Consider the following 12,242-nt stretch of genomic DNA (forward strand, 5'->3'; position numbering starts at 1 on the left):
AAAAAAAAAAAAAACTTGGAGATTTTCCTCATCCACTTTCCTGTCTGATGACTAAAATATTAGTTAAATGCCAAGAGAATAAGGGAAGTACATATAAACACACAGTTAAATAGTCTCTAATCTCTGTTTTAGCACCGTATATATAAAGCAGCATGGTTTATGTGGGCGATTGTTCTGCAATAATATTAAAAGCAGCCTAGAAGTAGGATGTGAACAGCACAGCCAAGTCACCAGACTAAATGGAAAGATCAGATTAAACACAACAACTTTGCTGAGTGCTGACATTTCAGATTGGAAAGCACTGAGCAAAAACAATACATGATGGCAAAATAGTTGGAGCCGGGTATTCTCAATGGCATAGGCAGCTCCACTGTCACAAATTCCCAGAACGCAAAGACAATGCCTTTTAGTTAAACACCCTATCTGCAAAGTAAAAAAGGGAATTACATAGAAAAAAAGGTTATTTTGGCCATTTACCTTTTAAAGTTCATCACCATATGAAAGTAAAACATATATATTAATCTTGGTCTGAGTAGTTAAATTCATTAAAGGAGTAGTCCAGTGGTGATTCAGTGGTGAGCAACTTATCCCCTATCCTAAGGATAGGGGATAAGTTGCAGATCGCGGGGGGTCCGACCGCTGGGGCCCCCTGCGATCTCCTGTACGGAGCCCCGACAGCCCGCTGGAAGGGGGCGTGTCGACCTCCGCACGAGGCGGCGGCCGACACGCCCCCTCAATACAACTCTATGGCAGAGCCGAAGCGCTGCCTTCGGCAATCTCCGGCTCTGCCATAGAGATGTATTGAGGGGGCGTGTCGGCCGCCGCCTCGTGCGGGGGTTGACACCCGCTATCTCGGCGGAGAGCCGGGGCCCCGTACAGAGAGATCGCAGGGGGCCCCAGCGGTCGGACCCCCCGCAATCTCAAACTTATCCCCTATCCTTAGGATAGGGGATAAGTTTTTCACCACTGGACTACCCCTTTAAGGACATTTTATTTTGGTAGTACCCACAGTAACAGCTAAAGGAATACTAACAGGTGACCAATGTGCCCATAACATAATAGCTATAATAATTATTATTTATTTATATAACGCCCCTGGTTACAGTGTGCTGTACATTTGATAAGGGTTCAAAAACATGACACAAACGCAGGTACGGTGAGCTTGACACAAAGTAAATTGCAGACTGATCTAGAGGGAGAAGGGGCCCTGCCCGTACAGGCTTACAATCTACAAGCGGAGGGAAACAGTGGGGGACAGCTGCCGTCTATGAATAGAGATGCAGTAACAGCAGGGTTATTGTAAGTCATAGGCTTTCTTTAAGATAGGAGTCTTCAGGTTACGTTTAAAGGAGATTGGTGGTGGTGAGTAAGAGCCAGATGTGTCGGGGTAGGGAGTTCCAGTGTATTCGAGAAGCATAGTTGTGTGAGGTGTGGATGAGAAGAGAGCACAGGCAAAGGTCTTGAGAAGATCAGAAATAACATGAGGGGTGGTATTGGGAGGTCAGGTCAGTGATCAGAGTATGGAGGGGATAGGTTGTGGATGGCCAGAACAGTTTAAACTGAGTTTGTTGGGCAACAGGCAGCAAATGAGTGATTGGCACAGGGGAGGAGTACTGAGATGACAGGTGGATTAGTTGGGGAGCAGAGTTAGGAATGGACTGGAGGGGAGCAAGTGCATGTAATGGTCACAGAAGATTATGTTGCACAGAAGGCCACAGAAGATGATGTTGCAGTAATCTAAGCAGGATATGATGAAGGCATGTACCGGGGGTTTAGTTGAGGAATGAGCAGATTCGAGAAATGTTTTTGAAGTGAAGGCAGCAGGAGGTAGTAAGAGTCTGGATGTGTGATTTGAAAGCTAGTGCTGAGTCAGAGGTGACCCCAAGGCAGCGGACTTGTGGAACTGGGGACTTTTCTCCATGCTGAGTTTGAGAAAGTGGGAGGAGAAGGAGGAATATATAGCTGACAGACAATCTGGGATTTTGAACAGGAGGGAGGTGACATCTGAACCAGAGCAGTAGATTTAAGTGTCATCAGCGTAGAAGTGGTTCATCAAGCGGGATTCTATAATCTGTTCCAAGATAAGGGTATAGATGGGAAAGAGTAGGGGCCCAAGGACAAAGCCTTGGTGTACTCTAAAGAGAGGGTAAGTGGCGATGTGGCATGTGAGTGGAAGACAATGAATATGCAGATGTTGAGGCAAGGGGAGATCTAGAAGAGGTCTTAATTTGTGATACCTAGGGATTAGAATATTTGTAGTAGGAGGGAGTGGTCAATTGTGTCAAATGGAAAGGAGAGGTCAAGGAGAAAGAGCACAGAATATTGGCCACCTTGGTAAGGGTGGTTTCAGAGTTGTGGGGACGGAAACCAAATTGCAGATAGTTGAAGAGTGAGTTCAGTGAGAAGTGGGAAGACAGTTCAAGGTAGACGTGTTCAAGAAATTTTGAAGCAAAAGGGGAGTAGCTTGATAAAGAGGATAGGTTGAGAAATGTTTTTTCAAGGATGGGTGTGATAGTTGCATTTTTAAATGATGAAGGAAAAGTGCTGTTTAGTGATAGATTGAATAGACTAAGATGAATACTGTTGTCAGGTTGGGTATGATGTGGGATGGGATCGGGTCAAGTGCACAGGTGGAGAAGTCTGATGTGGAAAGTAGTTTTGAGAGCTTGTCTTAGTAACAGCTTGTCTTCAGTAAATATGTGCGAAGGAGTGGATGTTTGTATGTTGTGAAATCATCTGTGGAGTGGTTTTCTTCCAGTGCCTCTCTGCAGCTCTAAAAGCTTGCCTCAGTTGCTTTGTCACATTTGTGTACCAGGGCTCTATATTAATAACGTCAAGTTCTATTGTGCATGAGAAGGGCAACTAAGTCAAGGGCTGAGGTAACTGGTATTATAGAATGTAGTGTGTGTATCGTGGAGAAAGGATATGGTGGAGAGTGGAAGAAGAAAGTCTGAGAGTGTATTCATGTAAAGATGTCTGCGGTTCCTATGAGGATGGGCAAGATCCTGGACTGGGGGGTAATGGAAAGAGAGAGAAGGAACTGACAAGCACGGCGGCACTCAGAAGTCTGTATGGAGCGGGCTCCTGACTCCTGCCCGCTTTGTACTCTGCAGTCCCCGGCTGTTCTCAGTAGCCAGGGGCCACCGCTAATAGTCAGCATGCGGCGATCGCCAGGGCTGGCTATTAACCCTTTAGAACTCTATTGATCTGTATGAGGAATCTAATGATTCCTCCTAAAAGTCTAATAAAGTGTAAAACAAAAAATAAAGTTGTAATAAAAGTTTAAGAGACACACATTAACCCCTTCCACGTTAAAAGTTCAAACCACCCCCATTTCCTATATAAAAACATGTAAACATAATAAAAATAAACATATTTAGTATAGCTGTGTGCATAATTGTACGAACTATTAAAATATATCATTATGTATCCCATGAGGTAAATAACGTAAATGTAAAAAAAATACCAAACCACAGAAGTGCAATTTTTATAATATCCCCAAAAAATGTTTTTAAAAGTGATTAACAAGTCAGATCAATACCAAAATGGTACCGATACAAAAAACAGATTATGGTGCAAAAAATTAGCCCTCATACAGCCTAGTATGCGGAAAAAAAAACAAAAAACAAAAAAACTACAGTGGTCAAAAAATGGCAAATAAAAAAATTCGAAAAAGTTCAGAATTTTTTTTAAATTAGTAAAACGTGACGGAAACTATACAATTCTGGTATTGCTGTAATCAGGCGACCTAAAGTATCAAAACAACATGTTAGCTCAACCACAAGGTAAATGGTGTAGAAAAGAAAACCACCAAATTAGCAAAATTATCTTTTACTATTTTAATTTCACTTCACCGATTTCATATATTTATTTTTTTTGTTTTTGTTTTGGAGAATATGTTATTGAAGAATTAAAAGGTATCATTATAGTAGGTAGTTATGGCTATTATAGGGCGAGGAGGAAAAAATTAGAGTGTAAAAGCGAAAATTGGTCCGGACAAGTGGATCGTTATGCGGGACAAATAGATTTTGCTCAGTTTCGTGGACAAAGTATTTTTTTTATTACATTTCCACACCCCTGTAATAGGGATGTTGAAGACACCAAAAATTATGGAGATTTTCAAGAAGAGGAACTGTAGTAGAGGGGCAGTGAAGTGGTCAATGAAGGTGGTTACAAGGCCTGGTAGTCGGTAGATGATGGCCACTTGGAGGTTGGAGAGGAAGTATATGTGAATAGAGTGTACTTCAAAAGAAGGGAGGTCTAGAGAGTGGAAAGGTGGAGTTAAGATGAAGGAACCATTTAAGAGAAGGGCTTGGTGTGTGAAAAAAATTGAGATCAGCTTTTATTTCTTAAGTTTCTTTGGTAATTTGAAAGCTAAGCTATGATTGCTTGTTAAGGGCAAATACAGTTTTGTAATACAGGTTGAAACATTGCATGTCCTGGTGAATAAAACATCACACTTTTATGAAGAACTTTTGTTTTGTTTACACAACTACCAGAATTGAAAAGGTACAACAGAAACACAATTCTCACAATTTTCCTTACATTGCTGCTCAAGATAAATGCAGAGGTGTCTAACCAAACAATTCCCAGAAGTTTTTTTTACATTCCTTGCCATGAGAAGAACAAAAGTGTTTAATGACATGCACCAAAGATCCCAAAGAATGTATGTTTAACAGACAATATGCTTCTTTGAAACAATGAGCAAGTTCTGACAATATCTTGAACCAACACGCTTTTCTCAATTCTCATTTGCAGCCAAGCAACATATGTCTAGTTTGCAAAGAAAAACAATAAAGAGACAACAAACATTTCTCAGTCTTAGTATTGAAAGATCCATTGTCAGCAATTAGAGGTACTGTAAGACCATTATTCACCGAGTTGGTTCGAGCAGGCAGAATTTTCCTTTTCCCCCCTAATTCTAGAAACTCAGCTTCTTTCTGTAAAGTCGAATTTCCCCAATTTTCAAACCATTGTGTGACATGACAACTGTTAACTTATATTACAACACTTCTCTATTATTTCTGCTGACCCTATTGGAATTTAACCAATCAGAAGAAATATTAGGAAATGGGGGCACATGATAGTAAGGAAATTCCAATAAAGATATTTTTCACAATTAATAAACAATAGTTTAATAGAAAGAATTTATTACAAACATAAATGGATGTATCCTAACTAAAATGTCCTGTAAATTCTGATTCTGATGTTCACAATCACAGTCTAGTTACTAATCATCGAGATGTAAGAAGTAGGTTCTCAACACAGATATCCATATCTTGTTTAGTATATTCATAAAACTAAAGCAAGTGGATGGCTTGGAGTAGTGGTGCTGTTATTCCAAGTGATATGCTTCATACTACATGGTTTACAATTCTCTTTTCTTTCATTTTTTCTGGTTTAAATTCTGTATGTGTAATACCCCCTTCCCATTTTTCCCCCTCATGTGTGCGTATTCTCTCCTTTCTTGTTTGTCTGGACCTGAATTCCAAATGACCTCCCAATGAAGCCAACGTGGCATGGTATTTTCCCCCTGATGAAGCTGGGGAGGCCTTCTTATTTGCTTTGTTATTCTAGTTAATTGTTCACATACATGACTAGCCACTTTATTAGTACTAAGTTTGACCCCCTTTTGCCTTCAGAACTTCCCCCTGGCACACTTTCTACAAAGTGTTGGATACATTCCCCAATTATTTTCATATAGACATGATGGCATCAAGCAGTTCCTGCAGATTTGTTGGCTGCTCATTAATGATGTGAAACTGCCATTTCACTACATCCCAAAGGTAAGACCTGGTGATTTTGGAGGCTATTGAAATACAGTGAACTCATTGTCATGTCCAAGAAACCAGTTGGCGGGCTTCGAAAAATGGTGCATTATCTTACTAAAAGTAGATATCAGAAGATGGGTACACTGTAATCATAAAGGGATGGATGTGGTCAGCCACAATACTCAGGTAGGCTGTCGTGTTTCAATGATGCTCAGTTAGTACTAATGTGGTAGCAGCCTTGGAGTGTAGTGTAGTTGGGGTGTTGCTTCGGTATATGAGGGGTTAATTTAACCCCTGTCACTCGTGATGCCAGGGTGAGGGTTAATATGCTGAGGTAAATCTTCGGCCTATCGCCACCCTTCCCAGAAACAATAGGTGCGTGCTTAAATAAATGAAGGTCCACAATAGAGATGAACTTGAACTTGCATAAACTTTACTGAGGTACTTGCGGTACATCCAATTAACATCAACAGTCTTCGCAATACAGTCTATGTAGTACGACAGATGCTGCGGACCATTAGATTATCCAATGACTAGCAGAATTAGGATTGATGCAGAGATCCGTCCGGATTTAGGGGTCTGTTTAGGTCCGGTGATCTTGCAGACTTAACAGGGATTGAGGTAACTCACAGTTTTGTAAGATGGCCATTGCCGCAAGGCTTGGGCCTAGTCACTGCTGACGACAGCTGCGCAGATCCTCCTCTATCAGCAGCCCACGAGGAAAGAGAGATTAATGGCCGCCGCTCCCTTATATGGGCAGGGCCGTTTTGGATTGGTCCATGTCAGCTGTTACTCACCGTTACAATGCATGTTGGGCGATCACCTGACTTCCTCCAAAGTGCCTTGAACCATAAAACCATAGAGTTTTGGAACGCATCACGTGACCCGCAGGTCCTGCGACACTCCAACAAGGTAAGTACACTTTATTTACATATTGACTTTGAATAATTTTAACTATTACATGGGTGACAAGGGGCTAACTATTGATGAGGACCCCACGGGTAGCTAGGGACTCTGACTTTGGAGACCTCACCACAAGGTAACGGATGCAATCCGGTACCGGGACACCACACTAAGATGCCCAAAGTGTACCAAAAAAAAGTCCTTCAAACCATTAAACCACCACCAGCCTAAACCGTTGATACAAGGCAGGATGGATCCATGCTTTCATGTTGATTATGCCAAATTCTGCCCCTGCCATCTAAATGTCACAGCTGGAATCAAGACTCATTAGGTCAGGCCATGCTCTTCCAGTATTGTCCAATTTTGGTGAGCCTGTGCGAATTTTTAGCTGATAGGAGTGTCACCCGGTGTGGTCTTCTGCTGCTTAACGCCCATCATTTAGAGGTAGTATTCTGCATACCTTGTTTAATGAGTGGTTACCTTTTTGTCATCTTGGACCAGTCTGTCCATTCTTCATTGACCTCGGACATCAACTAGGTATTTTTGTTCACACAACTGTCACTAACTGACAATTTTTTTTGTTTTTGGTCCATTCTCTGTAAACCCTAGAGATTACTGTGTGTGAAAATCCCAGTAGATCAGCAGTCGTCTGGCACCAAAAACCTTGTGTGGCACCAGATTCCATTTTATCCCCATTCTGATGCTCCGTTTAAACTTCAGCAAGTTGTTTTCATCATATCTACATGGCAAAATGCATTCAGTTACTGCCACGTCATTGGATAATAAACTATTTTTGTTAACAAGCAATTGAACATGTCTTCCTAAGGGTATGTTTACACTACAGAATTCCTATGGAATTTCCACACATGGAATTGCACTCCGGAATTCAATGGTGTGAATGGGTCTTCCATTGACCAGTTTACACTGCGGAATTTCAGCGGCGGAGAAACTACGTGTGCACTGCATTGCTGTCAATGGTGACGGCACAGGGCCGAAGGATTACGGCTGTGGCCGCCAGATGGAATATCTGCTTGTGGAATTCCGCAAGTGGAGATTCCTAAGTGTGAACATACAGTAGTGGGACATATCTTCTTCATGGAAGCTCCAACTAGGTCTCCATAGCCCCCCAATAACCTGATCTGTACTGACAAGGAGAAGGACTTCAAAACAATTGGCTATGGAAAGTTTTTTTTTTTCTGAAGTAGAGCCAATTTGCAAACTTTTTTCTATGAAGCATTGGCTGAATATGTGTTCATACTCCACTGGGTCTCATCCAGAATTGTTTATGCAATGTATGTAGCACTGTGGTGCAAATATTAGCAAATCTACCTGGTAGTATTGGGTGACTGGTATCATATCTATGTAACTATATCTGACCTAAAAATAGCTACAAAGAGTTTGTATCTTCACTATGCAATGACTTGGAGCAAAAATGGTCTCATTTTGCGCAATTTTTAATGTTGTTTCCGCTGGCTTTGCCATTTATCATGTTGTGCTCTTCCAAGGGGCGTGGTAAGCAGATGCACTGGATGGTGAGCAAAATCATTTTTGCGCAAGCGTACTCCAATGACCAGCTAGCATAGGAATGTGTGTGAGCTCTTCATCTTTTTCACAATCCAGGGGCTGTCATTTGCATAAGTTTATGAAGTGACCTCACAACATAATAAGTTTTCTGCAGCAACTGGAAAAACTACCCACTTGGGAAGCAAGTTTCACATAGCGCAAAAATAAGCGCCAATAATACATTTCCCCCTAATGGTTATTTAATTTGTATGATTATGACCAATGGATGGAGGCAGAGAAAGTAGACTGTACACTGTATTAAGTCTTGAAGGCTATATTCATACAACGTTTTAAAATACTATAATCAGTAATATAAAGTAAATACACAGTAAATCACATCATGAGGAGAAAAGGCATCATAATACAACTTTTCTTTCACTGTAACACTAGAACAAAGAATGTAACAGCATTACTGGTGGCTAACCACATTTTGTTGTTTAGTGGGATGGAAATGCTAAGCAAGCTATTATAAGAACCAAACGGAAGCATACATTAAGTCACTTAGTCACCAGCTGAAACATCAGCTTTTACTCTGAAAGCATGTTGTAACATGGTTCCGCTACTGTAAGACGTTTCATACGCACTCAGACTGTACATGTAATTACATTAAGGTTCAGTATATTATTAAAGTGTATCTATTAGGGGTGTGAATCGCCAAGAATTTGGCGATCCGATTCGAATCACCAGTGTGGCGATTCGATATATCTCGATATATGGCGATACCGTCTAGGTGACGATACATCACGATATATCCCGATACATCGCCCACCTGGGAGCATTCATAGATCCCAATAGACGCCGCTGTCAGCTTTGACAGCGGCGATCTAGTTGTCCAACGCGCACTTTTCTCATTTTATCCCGTCCGGGCTGCAAAATAAAAGAAAACACACTTTCTCTTACCTGCCAACGAGCCCCCGGAGCTCCGGTACAGGTGTTCGGTCCCCGGGCTGTATTCTTCTTACTTCCTGTTAGCCCGGCACGTCACACGGAGCTTCAGCCTATCACCAGCAGAGGCGGGACATCGCTGCGGCCGGTGATAGGCTGAAGCTCCGTGTGACGTGCCAGGCTAACAGGAAGTAAGAAGAATACAGCCCGGGGACCAAACACCTGTACCGGAGCTCCGGGGGCTCGTTGGCAGGTAAGAGAAAGTGCGTTTTCTTTTATTTTGCAGCCCGGACAGGATAAAACGAGAAAAGTGCGCGCCGGAGTACTCCTTTAATAGCCAGCCGCGGCGATCGCCGCATGCTGGCTATTAGTGGCGGCCCCCGGCTACTGAGAACAGCCGGGGGCTGCAGAGTATGGAGCGGGCACGAGTCTGGAGCCCGCTCCATACACAATGCAGAGCACCGCATGCTGGATACTAGCGGCGGTGATGCATCAGCGGCCCCCGGCTACTGAAATCAGCCGGGGGTCGCAGAGTATACAGCGGGCATGAGTCGGAGCCCGCTCCATACACCCAGAGCGCCGCCGCATCAGATCCGGCCTGCCTGGCTCCACAAATGTGGAACTTGTATCTCCTGATGCCCGGGAAATGCTGTTCCGGGCTTCAGGAGATACAAATTCCACATCCCTAAAAGAATCGATTCAAAAATATTTTGAATCGATTCAGTATCGCCAAATGAAAAAATCGCGATAATCGCGCGAATCGATTTTTTCTTACATCCCTAGTATCTATCGTAGGCTGAAAAACAAATGCTTATTGGACATTCACTATCAAGTTGTTATGTGGTATCCCAGTACAGTACATCAAGCTGCTACCCATTAGGGTTGTCAGGTGGCTGAGATGCTACAAGTTTTCTGGGCATATGTGTCTGTATGTGCATTGTATTGTATTACACTGTACATCTGAATGGTTGATTTGGTCACATGTAGTTTCCTAGCCAATTGATGAGGGAGCCAGTCCCAAGTTCAACCCTTCATCCCTGATGAAGGAAGCTGTTTAGCTTTCGAAAAGCTTCGGATGTGCTTTGTACTTTGCAAATCCCTGTATTAACATCACTTTCACAGGTACAAGGAAAGAGAACTCAGGCAGGAAGGGATTTGGTAGAGATGCCGCTATCCGGGGCTGTCTCCGGCCCTCCCCGATACTGCTATCCAAGAATAACCCCTAGAATCCTTTCTTTTTGCATTACCACTTCTATAACGAATATATCCGAGAGATAGGACAGCAGAATATCACATCTACAGCAGCAGAAGGTTGCACCGTGAACTTACAAGTAAGACTCTTACTTGAACATCTATTCTTGTCATTTTTTCATGTCACTAATTCCCAAATAGCGATGATTATATAAAATAAATGTACAAAGATTAAAAGGGGTACTCCGGCCCTAAGACATCTTATCACCTATCCAAAGGATATGGGATAAGATGCCCGATCGCAGGGGTCCCGCCGCTGGGGACCCCCGCAATCTTTCATGCAGCACCCCTCCACCATCAGCTTCGGGGCGAACATCGCTCTGGGTCTGATGAATCACGATCACAAGGCTCCGCCCCCGTGTGACTTCACGCTGCGCCCCCTCAATGCAAGCCTATGGGAGGGGGAGTGACAGCCGCAACGCTACCTCCCATAGGCTTGCATTGAGGGGGCGTACCGTGACTTCAACAGGGGGGGGGATGGATGGTGCCATGACGTTGTGATTCATCAGACCCGGAGCAATGTTCGCTCCCGAGGGTGATGATAGCGGGGTGCTGCATGAAAGATTGCGGGGTCCCCAGCGCCGGGACCCCCGCGATCAGGCATCTTATACTCTATCTTAGGGCCGGAGTACCCCTTTCATTTCTGCATTGCTTAAGCCTTCAAGAGGATAGTATTTTCCAGAAAAAATAAGGTGTACAAGGACCTTTATGACTTTTGCTGATCTATTTCAGGCCTATCAGTGCCAGCCTGTCTGCCAAGTCAGAGGGACTTCACTGGATGCACCTTTTTGAGTGTTGTGTCATAAATTGCCACAAAGATGTGCTTGTCCTTATACCACGGTTTATCACCCGTAGAAAGATCCTCGTCTAGTAGTTTCAGTAATTTGGACTTGACTTGGACTACAAAGATAGAAAACCTTAAAGAGTACCAAATAAACTTTTCTAAACTAACTCAGGCTATGTTCCCTAACTACTCCTAACACACCTCCCACCCTTAAAAAACTATTCCTAACACTCCTCCCACCCAAAAATTTCAGAACTTTAAAAAGCCCTTTCTTCTTGCTCACATGGGCATTTCACTGGTAAAAAAAAAAAAACTGTATTACTAAAGTGTAGTGAAGCGAAGAAGCTCCTGTTCTTTACATTGATTGACGGTAATTTAAAGCTTTTAGCAGCTTTCTTTCTTTCTTTTATAAGTAAGGATTTGCTTAATCTGTAATAGTTATCCATTTATTCAATCCTCAGTTTTTCATATTTTGAGTGACATTTTGGGGGCTTAAAGGGTACTCCGGGGCTAAGACATCTTATCCCCTATCCAAAGGATAGGGGATAGGATGCATGATCGCGGGGGTCCCGCCGCTGGGGACCCCCGTGATCTTGCACGCAGCACCCAGTTATAACTGCCAACTAGAACCCGAAAATACATATCCTAAACAGATTTTTTTAACTATACTTTGAAATTAATAATTTAAAATTCATACTGGTCTACTATCTTTAATAAAACACCAAAACAAAATGTTTTATCTGCATATTGAAAATTCTGTGTAAATGTCATTAACATTATAAACAAAATTAATATTTTAGAGATTAATCTTACTTGCTTTCCATTGACTTTCCATAGGAGCTTTACTTTATAGCCCAGCAGAGCTCCATTTGCAGCGCTAAGGGGAGGCTGTGTCCATATGACTTTCAAAGAGTTGGAGCCATTTACAGTTACTGTAATGTTTTGAGGAGCAATCGATGGAGCTAAACACAAAATTCACATTATTAAACAGGACAGATAATAAACACATTACATTTTAACATTAAAAGTTATTAATGTCATCCATTTTACATCCTGCATTTCTAACATCAAATCTGTGTCTGAGC

The 12,242-nt window shown here is 42.5% G+C and overlaps 1 protein-coding gene across 7 annotated transcripts in view; it reads right to left on the reverse strand.

Moving 5' to 3' along the window:
• The window catches only part of MERTK (MER proto-oncogene, tyrosine kinase), a 177,517-nt gene that overhangs the window by 34,821 nt on the left and 130,454 nt on the right, over window positions 1-12,242 (reverse strand). For all 7 annotated transcript variants that reach the window (XM_056567212.1, XM_056567207.1, XM_056567209.1 and 4 more), the window contains one exon: window positions 11,971-12,119. In XM_056567212.1, the coding sequence (XP_056423187.1) occupies window positions 11,971-12,119 (149 nt within the window). The remainder of the gene's footprint in view (window positions 1-11,970; window positions 12,120-12,242) is intronic.

The sequence above is a fragment of the Hyla sarda genome, chromosome 3 (assembly GCF_029499605.1).
Source record: "Hyla sarda isolate aHylSar1 chromosome 3, aHylSar1.hap1, whole genome shotgun sequence".
Classification (NCBI taxonomy): Eukaryota; Metazoa; Chordata; class Amphibia; order Anura; family Hylidae; genus Hyla; species Hyla sarda.